The sequence below is a fragment of the Phaseolus vulgaris genome, chromosome 4 (assembly GCF_000499845.2).
Source record: "Phaseolus vulgaris cultivar G19833 chromosome 4, P. vulgaris v2.0, whole genome shotgun sequence".
NCBI lineage: Eukaryota > Viridiplantae > Streptophyta > Magnoliopsida > Fabales > Fabaceae > Phaseolus > Phaseolus vulgaris.
Genome location: NC_023756.2, coordinates 6,435,520 through 6,453,250, shown reverse-complemented (window position 1 = coordinate 6,453,250; position 17,731 = coordinate 6,435,520). Strand labels below are relative to the sequence as shown.

At 47.5% G+C, this 17,731-nt stretch overlaps 2 protein-coding genes across 2 annotated transcripts; both read right to left on the bottom strand.

Moving 5' to 3' along the window:
* Window positions 1-10,194: 10,194 nt before the first annotated feature.
* Window positions 10,195-10,602, bottom strand: LOC137838221 (uncharacterized). The gene has a single exon (XM_068647476.1). The coding sequence runs from the start codon at window positions 10,600-10,602 to the stop codon at window positions 10,195-10,197; it is 408 nt and encodes a 135-aa protein (XP_068503577.1).
* Window positions 10,603-11,498: 896 nt separating this feature from the next.
* On the bottom strand, window positions 11,499-12,737 carry LOC137838220 (uncharacterized). Its single transcript, XM_068647475.1, has 2 exons — window positions 12,617-12,737; window positions 11,499-12,211 (listed from the first exon to the last, which is right to left on the bottom strand). The coding sequence occupies exons 1-2, from the start codon at window positions 12,735-12,737 to the stop codon at window positions 11,499-11,501; spliced, it is 834 nt and encodes a 277-aa protein (XP_068503576.1).
* Between the last annotated feature and the right edge of the window lie 4,994 nt (window positions 12,738-17,731).

The following is a 17,731-nucleotide window of genomic DNA, read 5'->3' as shown; positions in this document are numbered from 1 at the left end:
CCTCATACAAACCATTGGTTCAAGACACTAATCAGAGAAAAAAAAACAAACACCTCGCACTTTGGACACTACCCATGACTAGGCCTTCAACTGTGACATAGCAAAAATTTCGATGGGATCAATCCTGCAACTTCTGAAAAGCTTCCTATTCCTCTGTTTCCACAATTCCCCCTACCACTGCTATCCTCACACCCCCTCGTACCTCATTTACACTTTCTGTGACCCTACTCCTCGAGGTCTTCCACATGCTGGTTGAAAAAGTCGGACTTCGCCACAATGTCGTCCACATATACCTCTACAACCTACCGATCAACCCTTAGAATATTTTGTCCATGAGGCGTTGGTAGGTCGCCCCTGTGTTCTTGAGACCGAATGACATAACCTCATAATAATAATTGGCATCGGCCATCGTGAAGGTTGTCTTCTCTTTGTCCTTGGGGTGCATACTTATCTAGTTATAGCCAAAATAAGCGTCCAGGAAGCTCAGGATTTTGTGGTCGGCCGCCCCATCTACCAGGTGGTCGATGTTCGGTAAGGGGTAGGAGTCTTTCGAGCAGGTGCTGTTGAGGTTTCTGTAGTCAACACACACCTCTAGTTAGCGTTCGACTTGGTGACCATGACGACATTGGCCAGCCAAGTTGTGTACCGGGCTTCACATTTGAACCCAGCCGATAGAAGCTTCTCGGTTTCTGCTTTTGTTGCTAGGCACTTGTCATCACTGTAATCCCTCTTCTTCTGGGTGATCGGTCGTGCTTCCTTAAACACTAACAGCCTGTGAGTAATAATGTCTGGGCTTACGCTTGGCATGTCGGAAGGTGTCCACGCAAATAGATCTGCGTTCTTCTTTAGCCCGACATGCATTACCTCGGTTGTTGCCATGACCATTCCAATAGTTGTACTGCGTTCCTCGTCTAGAAGCAGTACTCGCCCATAGGTCCAGGTCTACCAATGCAACGATTGGCTCTACTGACATTGGTCGGGCTTCCCGGGATGCGCGGTCCTTCCGAGAGGATTTTCTCTTGGTAGAGACATCGTTGCTCAAAGGTTCCAATCTGAGGCTTTCAGCGTAGCACTCTCTTGCCTCTTTCTGATCGACATGAACCGTAAGAATATCCCCCGTTGGCGAAGGGAACTTCATTGTTAGGTGAGGTGTCGATACGATTGCCATCAGCTGGTTGATGGACGGTTGTCTGAGGAGAATGTTGTAAGAGGTATTGACATCAATGACTAGATACCGAATCCTTATCGTCTTGCATTTTTTATCTTGACCGAAGGTGGTGTAGAGCTCGATGTAGCCCTTGGTTCTCACCCTCTCGCTTGAGAAACCGACCACGTGGTCATCGTAAGGCACCATCTCGACCTCAGGTATCCTCATAGCTTTAAAAGTTTTCCAGTAAAGGATGTCTACTGAGCTTCCTTGGTCCACAAGGGTCTTTCTTATGGTAAATCGGTCTATATCAACCGATATCACCATGGGATCGTCCTACCAATAGTCTATGCCTTTGAAGTCATCATCTGTGAAGGTGATGGGCGGCATCCTTGGTCGAAATGCTACCACGTTTACCTGGTGTACTGCCCGAAGGTGCTTCTTTCGTGTGCAATTTGTACTCCCTCCACCAACGAAGCCGCCGACTATGGTGTTAATAACCTCTCGGTTTCCTCTTCTTTCAGCCTTCCGAGGAGGATCATCCTTGCGGGGAGGGTCGTGTCTCCGAGACCGGCGGTCTTCCCTGCGGTCTCGGTCATCTTGGGCCCGTGGAGGCGATCTTTTTCTCTTAGAGGGCTCTTCTCCGCGGGGTGAGCGCCTAGCGTCTCGGCCGTTTCTGACGAACCGGCGTAGGTGCCCGGCCTGAATGAGGTCCTCAATTTTTTCTTTCAAAGTCTGGCATTCCTCAGTGGAGTGTCCGTTGTTTTGATGATACCGACACCGCTTCCTCCTGTCGGTGTTGTTTGGGCTGGCTATCTTCCTGGAAGGAGGGATCAACTCGGCGTTGAGTGCCTTGTCCAGGATTCTTCCCCTCTGGACTGTTAGGGGGGTATCTTGAGAATCGAATTCCTCGAACCCTATTATCTACCTCTGTCACCCCGCTGACTTGATCGACCTTGACGATCCTTCTCTTCCTTGATTTTCTCTCTGTTGGCTTCGGCAGAAGCCTGATTGTAGAACTTCCTAAGTTCCTCTAGCTGCATGAACTTCGCAGCTTTCTTTCAGAGCTCGTCCAGGTTGGTGGGTGGCTGCATACACAAGTTATCAACAAACGGTCCTGGGCGCAGAGCTGTCAACATATGATGCATGGCAACATCCGGGCTGAGATTTCGAAAGCTCATTGCCACTTTGCTGAACCTGTCAACAAAGGTTCTTAGTGACTCTCCCTTCTCCTAGCGGATGCCCACCGGGGTGATGGGGGTCAGGTGATGTGGCCTGCTGGTGGCAAACTGGGTCTCAAACTTCACCACAAGTGTGGTGAAACTATCAATGGAATTAGGTGGGAGCTTGGTAAACCAGCTAAGGGTTGCTCCCTTTAGCGATGTAGGAAACACTCGGGACAACACTGCTTCATCCGAGGTGTAGAGACTCATATGGGTGGTGTAGGCATCCATATGCTCGTCCAGGTCAGTAGACCCATCGTATCGGTCTTTGTTGAAACCTTTCCACTTATCCGACAATAGAGCTTCGATAATGACATTGGTGAAAGGGTGTTGGCGGACCAAGTCCATGGTGGCGGTCGTCCTGACAGACTTGTTGAGATAGGATTCGTCATCCATCTCATGGGTGGTCCCTTGTCTCTTCCACCGGTCTCGAGTTGGGAGGGAAGGTGAAGGACCTGCCAACAACATTGGTCGGTCCAGTTGACGGTCCTCCCTCCATCAACTTCTTTTTCATCTCCTCGTTCTCCCTTCGGAGAGCCTGCATCTCTTGTTCGTTCTTCTGGGCAACTTCTTCTGTTTTCCTCCTCATCTCTGGCATCTCTCTCTGTAGAGATAGCGACAGCATTGCCTGATCGGCTTTAGTCATCCTCTTCATGCTTCTGGTTCAGACCATCTACTTTATTTCTTTAGCTAGTTTCTCTCTGCCCACGGTGGGCGCCAATTGTTCCTGCTAGGGAGATGGGACCTAGAGAACTATTGAAGGCTTCGTCTACTTCCTTCCTTCGGGCAGGTTGCTAAAGTTTTACCGTGATCCTTATGGTCTTCACGCTACTCCTTCAGCTCTCAGTCTCGGATGAATGCAAAATGAGGGAGGTATCGACAAAAGGCACTCCCACGCTCAAGTCTATAAAGAGGGTATTCGGCACTCGTGTGTGTACAGTAATAATGACATACCTCTCTTCTTGGAATATGCACTATTTATATTATTTTTATGGGCTTACCTTATTGTGCCTGATTAGTAGAATGGATCACACATATGGTTTCATTACCTAATTCTTAATGCTAGTTTAACTTTACTGACCTTGGTTTGAGTGTTAATGGTTAAGTGTGTCGGTCGGCATGTCCGTCAGTAGGGGTATCGGTCAGCTCGGTAAGGGAGACCGTGTCATGGTAGTGACCGGTCGGTCCATACCATTACAAATACCAATATTGAAGCTCCATCATCCCAACCGAAGCTCATGGTATTAGGTTTCATTTTGCTTGATTTGGTTTCTCAAAATTGCTTTTCATTTTCCCCATTTCTCACTCCCTAGATCTCCATTTTCTGAACTGTGGTGCGTTTATTTGATGTTTAATCGGAATGAATGAGTTTTAATGGAATTAGATCTTTGAGCTTGGGAGGGGATGTTTGAAAAATGAAATGTTGTTCATCTTATTTTGGTAATAGTTTTTTTTTATCACCGAAAAACGAATCAATAAATATGAGGTATTTTAGGGATACCTCAACCTGTATACATAAGACCTGCCTTCCGCTCAAAGTACAAACGTTTACTCTAAAGAAAAAGAGTTCCTAGGAAAATTAGCAGTCCTCATACAAACCATTGGCTCAAGACACTAGTTATAGAAAGAAAAGCAAACGCCTCGCGCTTTGGAAACTACCCATGACCAGGCCTTCAATTGTGACATAGAAAAAATTTCGATGCGATCAATCCTGTAACTTCTGAAAGCCTTCCTGTTCCTGTGTTTCCACAATTCCCCCTACCACTGCTATCCTCACCCCCTCATACCTCATTTACACTTTTTGTGACCCTGCTCATCCTAAAGCTTAAGAAATGACTTTTTGGCTCCCTATTTGATACAAACCCACAAAGACACCAAAACCAAGTGCACAAGAAGATGACCAAGGATGCCAACTATGAAGGGTCATCTCAACAATCAAAGGAAGACCTCATCAGTAGGAGGAATGGACAAGGTCCAGAGCACTTGAAGTTCTTCCTACTAGTCTTCTTAAATATTTAGAAAAATATTGTAAATAAGTTGGGCTCATTTGTAGGGGTCCAAATAGTAGAAATAAGCTACAATAAAGTTCCTTTAGCATAGTAGGGGGTGTGGGTAGCATTCTAGCTTGTTCCTAGCCCATTTGAAGGCATTTTGACATAGTTTCAAGAAGGATAAGCCTAGAATACGGGATTGACTTAGTCAAACCCTATGGCTGCCTACTGTTTTCCCTTTTCCCATTCTACCCTTTTTTCTTCTTTTCCAAGGCTCCTAAATCTATAAATATGGAGGCCTACATCATGTATTGATATGTTGAATGAAGAGTAAAGTTATTATACACAAATTGTGTTAGAATTGTGAGTGAGAGTTTCTCCTCCTATATTGGTCTTATCATGTGAGTGTTGTGAGCTCTCAAGTGGCGGCATCTACACTTATCTTGGATTCAATTCACCATCCATGTGGCGTGCTCATTCACAATTCCATATCTTCTATGTTTCCTTTCACTCATCTTTTTCCATTCCATTTCCATTCCTATTTTCAATTCCAAAATATGTCTTGTTCTTGTTTTTGCTTCCTTTAATTCAATTTGGTCCATGTATTGCTCACCATATGTTTGCTTAAATTCCGCACTCATATTTGTCATTCATTCTCACCATTAATTGTGTTTTTCCTTTGGCCTTATGGAAATGAACCTTCACATCTACTTAACACTTGTTAAGTTAATGTCCAATGGGAATTTTCCTTAGGCTTCTCACCTATAATTGTTCTAAAATCTAAATCTAAGTAAAGTTTCACTAATCAAATGAACAATCCTAAAATCAACTCACATCATTATGATCCATTGAAACCATCCCCATCCACTCATATCACTTAGCCCACACAAGCCAGGCACTACTATACGTGTAGAAAAGAGGTGAGACGTAGTTTCCTCCTCCTCCCCGCACAGGCTGCAGATATTGGTGGTCAATCCTATCCCCCTCCTTACCAGATTTGCTTTAGATGCTTTTTTGTCTTCCAGAATCCTCCAAGCCGTGATATTACTGGATGGTTGCTCCTTTAACCTCCAGAACCCCATATTATTTTTCTTGAAGAGAATGCATGTCCTGATAAGTTGGCTAATTTAGGATTTATACATAGAGAATAATTTCATCGGTATAACTGACTTCCATCTAGTATGTTCTTAGAATTCTTTATGAATAGGTATAATCTACCTATGTAATTGTTCCTGACGGTTGACTAGATTGCCTTCGTACGTCTACGACGATCACATGCCCAATTATCCCTGCTTTCGTTCGTGCCTTTCTTCGATAAAACACCTGAAAATGCAAAGACAAAGGGTGCCCTAGAGGCCGTTTGCACTCCGACGCTCAAGTCAGTATAGGGCTAGGAAACACCAAAGGTAAGTTGTAAAAAGCTCTCTGTAATCTTTGTGTGTGTATTAGCGTAAAACTTGCATACCTTATTAGGTTTAATAATACCCTTTATATACTCTAGGGTTTCTGCTATTTTTGCTAACCGCCATTAGGGTTATTGAGGGTGTGCCTTAGCACCGCTATCATCCACTCTTAGGGCAATTTAGCGCGTAAGGCTCCCTTACTGGAGTGCAACCTCTGACGGGGTGACCACCTGGGTACCAACTTGTGCACCTAATCTCTAGGGCCATTCGTCCTGGGAGTGCCCTTGTTGTTCACCCCTAGAACGTGACCCTCACAGGACGTATCTCTTCCAGTGGCTCTTTACTTGTGTTATGCCTGAACGCGTCATCCACACCACACACATGGACCCCTCGTGATCTAGGCTTCTCCCTAATTGATAACTGGTGTGTGATCTGGGACCCACATCTCATGGTCTAGCTCTGCTGTTTGAATCACCGATGTCCGATGTCTCATCGCCCTCACTATGTTGCCGAGGACACATAAGCACATCTTGGTGATCGATCTCTGACCACTTTTCGGCACCTTGGCTCGCATGTTTTGCGAGGCACTGGCCCACGCCCCTCGTGGGACCTAGGTTACGTGGCCCCATCATTACTAGCGGTCAACGACGCTCGAGGACTGGTCGGTACACAAGCCCCCTAGTCTCGGGCTGTAACTTGTTCAACAAAGAGACTTAGTCTTCGTCTCTGGCGACCTACGTGGCTGTGTGTGACGGGACGTGAATAGTGCATCGAAGTGACGCTTCTCTGTGCCCGTTTTAATCTGCGCACATGTGTGTTGATCAACGGCCAGGACTTAACGTCGCTTGCTCTTCTTAGTTTACGTTAACTATTTCAAAAACGCGCGCTTCGCCACTGTTCCATCACTTTCTCTGAAAACTCTTGCGATCATTTCTCCCTTTCTACAAAAGCTCTCAACCTTCCTTCTTCAAAGCTCGAGACTTTTCATCCTCTCGATCAAAAGGTATGAGCTTTGTACATTGATCACCCTTGCTCTGTTATCTCACTGTTGAATAACTGCTTGGGACTATTTAAATTCCTACATTTAGGTTTTTCGCGCTTTACGCTTCCTCTGTTTGCGTTGCGTCCCTGTTTTGGGTTTTCCTGGGTTTTTCCTTCGTCTTCCACTAAACCTTCGTTTCTTCCTTCTTTTTCCTCTTCCTCTTCGAATTCCTTGAAGATGGCTAGAACCAAAGCAACCTTAAATTCCCCCCTCAAATCGATTACAAGGCCCTCTACCTTTGTGCCTCTGAGGACCTCCTTGCTGAGACCTCTAAGCTTACCTCTAGTGAGGATGTGGCCAAGCACCGGGAAGACGAAGCCGCTCATATGACCCGTGTGTTTGGGAGGGAATGTGACGCTTACGTCTCCGTTCGCCCCTGCGCAGAGGGCGAGCCTGTGTGCGTTGACGACTGCGTCAACTATGGGGAATCCTTCTTCTTCCTCTATGCCACCATCTTCAAGCGGATTAAACTTCGTTTGCCTCTTACAGGGTTCGAGCGGGCGCTCTTAACGGAAATAAACATGGCCCTTGCTCAACTGCACCCCAACGGCTGGGCGTTTGTAAGAGCGTTCACAATCTTGTGCAATCACCTGGGGTTCACCCCTTCTATGGACGTCTTCCTTTACTTTTTTTAGGGTAAGAATCCAGGGAAGAAGCTTTGGGTAATCTTCAATGGTGTGGTGGGGAGAGCTCTCCTAACCCTTTTCCAACAATCCTACAAAGGCTTTAAGGGGAAGTTCTTCAGGGTTTGTTGCACTGCTCATGACCCCACCCTACTAGATGGGTTTCCCCTTTACTGGGTGGGGAAACTGAAGTTCAAGAGACCAAGGGGTCTTGAGGATCTTAGTCCCCCCGATCGAGAACTCAGCCAACTTCTCTCGAGCTTGGGGGTGGTGTTCAACAACGCTCAACTAATCAAGCACGAGTTCAGCCCCAAAGACCTTAAGGGCTACATTGGTATCAATTTCTGTCCTTTCTTAGTCTTTACTTGCATTCTTGTTTCTCTCGTACTGTGTAAAAAATCACGCTCATTCTCTTAGTGTAGGTATGGTGCTCACCGAGAAGAAGAAACTCAGGCTAGCCGAGGCTCTTGCTCGCCGTCAGGGCACCCCTACGGATGCTGGCCCCTCTACAACTGCTCCCACCGATGCCAGCCCCTTAGTTGTTGCTCCCCCTGCCCAAGCTTCCCCCAACCCACTTGCTGTTGTGGTGGCCATCGAGTTTGACGACGAGGTCACCGGGGAGGGCATAACCTTCAAAAGACGAAGGGTGGTCACAGTGGCGACCTCGCACTCCTCCAACGAAGCCCCCTCCTTCATCTTACCGGGAGCATCCTCATAGCGCTTCCTCTCCCTACGAGCCACTTGCTATTGAAGGTGGTGGGAAGAGCGCCCCTGAGAGTGTTCCGGTACCGCCTGCTCCCGAGCTTCCTTTCGCTCTCCAACATGCCCTCAAGAGATTTCAAGAGAGGAGGTCCGCGGATGTCTTGGGTGAGGGTGCCCTGGAAGAGCACACGGGGCTAAGCCTTGGGGACTTCCTCGCCGACTCCTTCGCCTTCACGAGCTAGGCGGGGTTGAGGGCCCAAGAGTAGCTAGAGGCCAAAGTGTGAGAAGAGATGGAGGTCAAAGCAAAAGAAGAACTTGCTCCCCAAGCCCAAGCCTTTGCCCATCGTGAAACTGCGCTAACCCGGGAGTTGAGCTGCCTTCGTCAAACGGAGAAGGACCTCAAGAAATAGATTTTTGACAAGAGCCAAGCGTATACCGACTTGGAATCGAAGGTCCTGCCCTTGCACACCAGGGTGGTGGAGCTTGAAGAGCAGGCCGAAGCAACCAAGGCCAAAATGGCCAAGCTGGAGGAAAGGACCGTCTCCCGAGAAGTCCAACTGGGTAGATTGGAGAAAGAGCATGCTGAGAAAACGGAGCACTTCCAGAAGGATGAGGCAAAGCTCCTTGAAGATGCCGCAGATGGCTACGGAGGAGGGTTCGAGGACGCCCTAGCTCAAATTGCCTGTGTGCACCCTGAGTGGGACCTTACTCCCTTATCCACGCTGAAGCGGGTTGTTGATGGGCAGCTTGTGCCCATTGCCCGTCCCTCTTAAACACATAGGGGATTTATTGCTTAACTTGTATGGACAATCATATTTATAAATTGTCTCTGATTTCACCCATCTGATCTATTACTTGCTTTGGAATCTTAACTGCTTGAGCTGTTTTCTTGGTCTTAACTCGTTAAACGCTGCTATTTTATCTCGTCTTAACTTTCAGTCTTCGTGTTCTATTGTTCACTGTCGTAGCTCGCGCTAACACTTTTAACAACGCCTTTGAAGAACACTTGAACCTTACGTAGCACGCTTACTTACCTTGGTCCTACCGTAGGCTCTTCCATAGGCAGCGAGGGTATGCATACTAACCTGTAACTGACCTCACCTTCGTGCACCAAGGTGAGGGAACTTCTGAGAGTCGCTCTCCGAACCTGCCTCATAAGACATGGAGAGAGAGACCTTCTAACTGACCTTGTTCCTTTCTTACTGAGCAAGGAGGCGCTTCACTGATGTCGTCGGCGAGTCGCGCTGTCCTCGCCCTGGCATTCTCGCTCAAGAGGGAGGCGCACTTCGCGCTATCCCGCTTCGAGCTTCTTGGCCCAAGGAAATATTTGTGAATGCTCCCTCTTTTGGACCACACTGTCTCCATTACGGTGCTCTCACTCAAGAGAGGGGGTGTTCTCCACGAACCATCCTGCCCAGTCTCGAGACTTCTAGCCTAAGGAGGAACTCATAATTGACCTCGTCCTTGCTGTACAAAGTCAAGGGAGGATTTAAATGGCAAATCTTACTTCTTTCCCCTGGTGTTCTCACTCGAAGGGGAGGGGAGGCGTTCTCTACGAATCATCCCGCTCACCCTTGAGACTTCTAACCTATGGGGAAGATTTTGAACTGACCTCACCCTTGCTTAAAGTCAGGGGAGGATTTAACTGTGAACTGGGTTGTTCTACCTTAGCGTTCTCACTCGAGGGGGGAGGTGTTCTTTATGAACCTACCTTTCCCACCCTCGAGACTTCTAACCCAAGGGACAGCCTATAACTGACCTCATCTCCGCTCAAAGGCGGAAGAGGATTTCGCTGGTGAACCATACTTGTTAATTCTTGATGTTCTCACTCGAAGGGGAGGTGTTCTCTGTGAACCTACCTTTCCCACCCTCGAGACTTCTAACTCAAGCGAACGGTTCGTATTTGACCTCGTCTTCGCTCAAAGGCGAAGGAGGATTTCTCTGGTGAACTGTTTCATTCAACCTTGGCGCTCTCACTCCAGGGGGAGGTGTTCTCTGCGAACATACCTTTCCTACTCCCGAGACCTCTAACGCAAGGGAAAAGTTCGTATTTGACCTCATCTTCACTCAAAGGCAAAGGAGGATTTCTCTGGTGAACCATTTCGTTCGACCTTGGCATTCTCACTCGAGGGCGAAGGCGTTCTCACTTGGAACTGACGAGGCTTCAGCTTCGAGCTGTGTTTATACTCCACCCTTCTCTTTAATGCTTTAGCTTTAATTCTTCCTTCCTCCCTGACTTCATCCAGTAGGTCCAGGTTCACCTTTCTTTCTTTGTTAAACTCTTCAGCCACGAAGTTCTGGAAGCGTGGCAAGCTCTCTTGGATCTCCACTGGAATCATCACATTCGACCCGTACACCAAGCTGAAGGGTGTCTCTTTGGTGGTGGATTGGGGAGTGGTGTGGTAAGCCCACACAATTCTAGGAACCTCCTCTGCCCAGGTTGCTTTGGCCTTCTCGAGCCTTCTCTTCATACCTCTGAGAAGGACTCTGTTGGAAGACTCAACCTGCCCATTCGTCTGGGGTGTTCGACTGATGCGAATACCTGCTTTATTCCAACTTCTGAGCATAGCTTGCCCAGTTGTTGACTTGCAAATTGTGTGCCATTGTCAGACACCAAGCGCTTCAGTACCCCGAAGCGGCACACTATATTCTTCCACACGAAGTGTTGGATCTTGTGGGTCGTGATCTGCGCCACTGGCTCAGCCTCTATCCACTTCGTGAAGTACTTATGGCGACCACGAGGTACTTCATCTACCTTATCGCCAAAGGAAAGGGTCCCAAGATATCGATTCCCCATGTATAGAAAGGCCAAGGGCTGTAAATCGACCTGAGCTCCTCTGGCGGCGCCTTGTGCCAGTCGGCGTGCTGCTGACACTGCTTGCACTGCTGTGCGTACCTTATGCCGTCTTCGCTCACGGTTGGCCAATAGTATCTCGCACAAATGGCCTTTGACGTTAGAGATCATCCACCGATGTGACTCCCACATATCCCTTCGTGGAGCTCTGCCATTATCCGTACGCATTGGTCTCTGCTTACACATACCAAGATTGGGTGGGTGAACCCGTGAATGAACTGCTCTCCGACAATGAGAGTGTACTTGGCAGAATTTTTCTTGATTTTCCTGGCCTCTGCAGGTTCCAATGGGAGTATCCCATCAGCCAGGTAGCGCTTGTAAGGCGTCATCCAGGTTTCTCCTCCTTCGACCAGGCAGACCTGCATTGATTCCCCCCCAGGATTGGATATATGCTTACCCTGGGAGTCTGCAGTGTCTCCTGGGTTAGTGACCGATGACTCCTCGCCCCTCCTCTCGTCGTGCTGACCTGGTGCACGCCCACCAAATTATCTGCGGTGAAAGTTCGAGGTGTCTTTAGGGTTTCCTGTATGACCGTCCTCTGTCTGCCCCCTTGCCTGAACTGGCGAGCTTAGCTACCAAGTCAGCTCGGACATTTTGCTCTCTAGGGACATGCACTAGCTCGAACACCGCAAACGACCCCTTCAAAATCTGGATGTACCCTAGGTACACGACCATCTGAGGGTCCTTGGCCTGGTATTCTCCAGTCACCTGAATAGTGACTAATAGGGAGTCACTCTTCGCCAACAGACTCTGCGCTCCCATCTCCTTCACCAATAGCATGCCAACGATGAGGGTTTCGTACTCCACCTGATTGTTGTTGGCCTTGAAGGCGAACCGTAGGGCCTGCTCGATCAATAGCCCATTCGGTCCCTCCAAGATGACGCCTGCCCCGCTGCCTTGTTGGTTAGAGGACCCATCTATAGAGAGCACCCACTGGAAGTTGGCTTCCTCTTGGTGTGCATCTGCCGAGGATAGCTCTACCACAAAATCTGCATAGATTTGGCCGTTTATAGGACCTCGGGGCTCGTACTGGACACCGAACTCCGAAAGTTCCACTGCCCATCGTAACATCCTTCCCGCCACGTCCCGCTTCTGTAGGACCTTGCGGATAGGCAGATTTGTCATCACCACCACTGTAAAGCTTTGGAAATAATGGCGAAGTCTCCTAGTTGAGAACACCACTGCCAAGGCTGCCTTCTCTAGGGCCTGGTATCTTACATCGGGCCCTTGCAATATTTTGCTCACAAAGTATATAGGCTTCTACACTTGGTCCTGCTCCTGCACGAGGACCGAACTGATCGCCCGCTCCGTCACAGCGAAGTATAGGCAAAGGGGAGTACCCAGCTATGGTTTACACAACACTGGGGGACTGGCTAGGTACTCTTTCAACTTAAGGAACACCTCTTCGCACTCCCTGGTCTAGATGAACCTGTTGTTCCTCCTCAGACACTGTAAGTAAGGGTGACCCTTATCTCCTCCAACTGATACAAATATGGACAGAGCAGTCATCCGCCCTGTCAACTACTGCACTTCCTTTACTGAGACTGGGCTTCTCATCGCAAGGATTGCAGCGCACTTCTCGGGGTTCGCCTCTATCCCACGCTTGGTGAGTAAGAAGCCCAAGAATTTACCTGCTTCCACCCTGAACACGCACTTCTTGGGGTTCAACTTGAGTCTGTACTTAGCTATTGTCGTAAATAGCTCTTCCAAATCAGCCACATGCTGGTCTTTCACCTGTGAGGTCACCACCATGTCATCCACATAGGCTTGCACGTTTCACCCTATCATGGGTGCGAGCACTATGTCCATTAGCCTCTAGTAGGTGTCCCAAAGGGCATCATCGTGTAACAGTAGCAAGACAGCTCTGTCATGAACGCTGTCTTGCATTTGTCCCTAAGATGCATCTTAATCTGGTTATACCCAGAAAAGGCATCTAGGAAGCTGAGCATCTTGCAGCCCGAGGCGCTGTCCATCAAGGCGTCAATGCTTGGTAGAGGATAGGAGTCCTTTGGGAATGCTTTGTTGAGGTCGGCGAAGTCAACACACATCCTCCACTTCCCGTTGGCCTTCTTTACCAAGACCACGTTTGCCAACCACTCAGGGTACTGGATCTCCCTTATGTGGCCGGCGCTCAACAACTTCTTCGTCTCTTCTTTTATTACCTGTCGCCTCTCTTTGTTGAACTTCCTTCTTCTCTGGCGGACAGGCCTGACCTTGGGGTCCATGGTGAGGCGGTGACACGGGAAGTCTGGATCTATGCCTGGCAGGTCCGAAGCGGATCATGCGAAGGCATCTAGATGTCGTGTTATGACCTCGGTGATTTGGTCCTGTGCTGCTTGGCCTAGCGATTTCCCAAGCTTGAACGTCCTGCCTCCGATCTCCCCCTCCAGGACCTCTCCTGTTGGTTTGGGTCGCCTCTCTCAGGCGATCTCTACACGGGCTATCTTTGCAGGGGCGACCCCTTCTTCACTTGGTGCCCTGGTGGTGACCATGAACACCCCTATCTTGGTCTTGAGGCTATTCTCGTAGAACCTCTTAGCCTCCTTCTGATTCGACTTTATGGTTATCACCTTTCCTCCCAAGTCAGGCAGCTTCATCTTCATGTGCCTCATCAACTCCACTGCCCTCAGCCTGTTCAGCGTAGGTCTACCCAACAGTATGTTATAAGCGGATGGGGCATTGACGATGAGGTACCTGATGTTCTTCGTGCGGGAAGCGACACCATCTATGAAGGTGGTCCTCAGCTCTAAGTGCCCACGCACCTCCACTTGGTCTCCCGCGAAGCCGTACAAACAACCAGTATAAGGCCTCAGATGATCAGGGGACAACTGCAGCTTGTTGAAGGTCGTCCAGAACATCACGTCTGTCGAGCTTCCTTGGTCCACTAGTACACGGTGCACCTTTCTCCCCACAGTCACTACTGAGATCACCACTGGGTCATTGTCGTGGGGGACGACATCTCAGAGGTCGGCCTTGGTGAAGACAAGATCGACGTCAAGGGCCACATCTGCCCCTTGCGTTTCTACTGACATCAATGCTCGTGCAGACTTCTTTCGCTGAGAAGCAGTGCACCCTCCTCTTGAGAAACCCCCAACAATGGTGTGAATTTCACCATGTATGGGTATCTCGTGCCCCTGATCTTCTCCTGACGCTGCCAAGTTTTGGGCTCATTGCGACTCCACCAAGTAGTCCTCCAGGAAACCATTTTTCACCAGCTCATCTAACTGGTGCCCCAACGCCAAGCAGTTGCGTATGGGGTGGTCAAACGCTTGGTGGAACTCGTACCAGGCGTTTTTGTTAGGCCCTAACTTCTTATCATTCTTAGCGAGTATCTTCAATCTTGTTGCTATGTTGGGGACAACAATCAAGTCCTTCAACTCTTGGAGGCACATTCTCCCTCGCGCGCCCCCTAGTCTGGGCTTCCTGGGCTCGTAAGGCTACTGCTTCGCCGGAGCCCTCTTCTCTGTCGTTGCCTCATGCACCCTCAGGGGTTGATGTCGACCTGGTGCTCGCGGGCGCGAGGGGACAACGCATGTGCGCTTCTCGTTGATGTCACCTTCTGCAACGATGTGGGCCACTGCTCGACACCTAATTTCGCCGAAAGTCTTGGGGCGGTTTCTGATGAGCGATTCACTGAAGGGTCCCGACACAATGCCCTTCCTGAACGCGTGTACCATCATGGTTTCATCCTTGGTGTTCAACTTCACCACCTGTGCCCCAAAGCGATTGAGAAACTTCTTTAGGGACTCTCCCTGATACTGTCTTACGTTGAAAAGATTGTAAGAAATGGGTGGGGGAGCCCGATTTGCAATGTAATGCTCTTTGAACAACTTAGAAAGTTGCACGAACGACGTTACGTGGCCATCAAGGAGGCTGATGAACCAATCCATCGTCGTGCCCACCAACATGCTCATGAAAAGCTTGCAACGCACCCCGTCAGAGCCCCCAACCAGCATCATCTGCATATGGAAGGCCGTGAGATGAGCCTCTGGGTCCTCTACACTTGTAAAGGTGGTTTTGGGCCCCACAAACGTGGCTGGTATCACAACGTCCATGATCGCTTGCGAGAATGGCATTGGGAATTCCCTGGGTGGTGTCGCAGGTTCTTGATCTTCCACCTCACGTTCCCCTGCCTGATTGCGCAAATCCCTACGCGATTCCTCTTTGGTTCTTTGTAATTCCTCATTTCTTGCTAGCAACGCAGCCAGATCAATCTGGATGCGTTCTTGATCCACTCTTGATGCAGCCACCGTTTCTTGGAGAGCCTACATCATTTCCACGATCTGTTGCAGGGTGAGGCTTTCGCCTCCATTCGGTGCAACGGATCCTTGCCTCGTGTTTCTCATCTTGGTTGATCTTTTCCTTATTCTTGCAAATGGGACAGTGTTTTAAATCGTGCCCCACGGTGGGCGGCAAATGTTCCTGCCGGTTACCTCGATTGTCTTCGTACGTCTACGACGATCACACGCCCAATTATCCCTACTTTCGTTCATGCCTTTCTTCGATAAAACACCTGAAAATGCAAAGACAAAGGGTGCCCTAGAGGTCGTTTGCACTCTGACACTCAAGTCAGTATAGGGCTAGGAAACACCAAAGGTAAGCTGTAAAAAGCTCTCTGTAATCTCTATGTGTGTATTAGCGTAAAACTTGCGTACCTTATTAGGTTTAATACTACCCTTTATATACTCTAGGGTTTCTGCTGTTTCTGCTAACCGCCATTAGGGTTATTGAAGGTGTGCCTTAGCGCCGCTATCTCCCACTCTTAGGGCAATCTAGCGCGTAAGGCTCCCTTACTGGAGTGCAACCTCTGACAGGGTGACCACCTGGGTACCAACTTGTGCACCTAATCTCTGGGGCCATCCGTCCTGGGAATTCCCTTGTTGTTCATGTGTCATGCATGCAGTTTCACCCCTGGAACGTGACCCTCACAGGTTGTATCTCTTCTAGTGGCTCTTTACTCGTGTTATGCCTGAACACGTCATCCACACCACACGCATGGACCCCTCGTGATCTAGGCTTCTCCATAACTGATAATTGGTGTGTTGTATGGGACCCACCTCTCGTGGCCCAACTTTGTTGTTTGAGTCACTGATGTTCGATGTCACTATGTTGCCGAGGACACATCAACACATCCTGGTGATCGATTTCTGACCACTCTTCGACACCTTGGCTCGCATGCTTTGCGAGGCACTGGCCCACGCCGCTCGTGGGACCCAGGTTACGTGGCCCCATCCTTACTAGTGGTCAACGACGCTCGAGGACTTGTTGGTACAGTATTTGTTCTGTTAACATATAGGTTTTGGTCTAGTCCCCCCATATACTTTATTGTATGTTCTTTATTTATTTTTATTTTTTTAATAATACTTTTTTCATGTGATGGCATATGATTGTTGTTACTTGAGGTGTCTACTGAGTCGAGATGTCAAGTTGCATAAAAGCTTTTATGAAAAAAGAAAAAGAAAATTGCAACAAAAGAAAACAAAAAAGAAATAAAGGCCGTTTTATTTTTATAAAAGGTTTGGAAGGAATAAGTGGGGCCTTTTGCAAAATTATGTTTGTTCACTTTGTGTTGTTTATTGCCTAAGATAGGCAACAACATTATAAAGTGATGTTTTTGATATTTTTGTGAAGAAGAATTAGTATTATATAATTGAAAAACAAGAGTTCAAAGTATTGCAATCCCCCTTTAAGAATTCTTTCTCAGCTCTGCTTGCAGGGGATGTCATAAGAGACTCTTACTTTTTTCTAGTTTCCTCTTCTTCTTCTTTTTTAATCCAACCTTCATTTGTCTTATTTGTTGAGGAACAACTTATATCTATAAAACAAATAAGACGTTCCCATTATAGAGTAATAAGAAAAACCAAATCTAAATGGCCATTTGAGTTTGTTGCTTAACGGATTATTTTTTATTTTATAAAGAACTAAAAATCACAAATATCGTGATAATATTTGTAGTCACTACATATTAATTGTTAAAGAAAGTTTGATGTTTTTAAAAACAATTTTTTTGGTTTCATGGTGTGAAATTATTTTATAAAGGTATTATTATATTTATTTAATTTTCTTACTCTAAGATACCAAAAAATCATTTATTAAGATTAATGAAAGTAATTAATTTGGCTTTTTTACTGATAAATGTTAGTTGTTAACATATTAGTTTCTTTTGTTATGGTTAAGAGTGATTAGAGATGGAAGTCCTTTTTACCAACTAAGTTTGTGCATACATAGACGCTTGTATATACCGTCAAGCTTGTGTACCCCTATATTTATGAGAATTGCAATTGGGTAGAGGGTTTTTCATAAAGGTTTGGAGAGGTTCTTTGTTACTAGAAAACACTCAAGCTCAAATCTGAGAATGAAAGATGAAAGGTTGTTCATCTTATTTTGGTAACATATTTTTTTTTATCAGCAAAAAATGAATGAATAAATATGAGGTATTTCAGGGATACCTCAACCCGTATACATAAGACATGCCTTCCGCTCAAAGTACAAGCGTCTACTCTAAAGAAAAAGAGTTTCTAGGAAAATTAGCAGTCCTCATACAAACCATTGGCTCAAGACACTAATTAGAGAAAGAAAAGCAAACGTCTCGCTCTTTGGACATTACCCATGACCAAGACTTCAATTATGACATAGCAAATATTTCGATAGGATCAATCCTACAAATTCTGAAAGCCTTCTTGTTCCTGTGTTTCCACAGTTTCCCCTACCACTCTATCCCCTCTCCCTCCCCCCTCCCCAATACC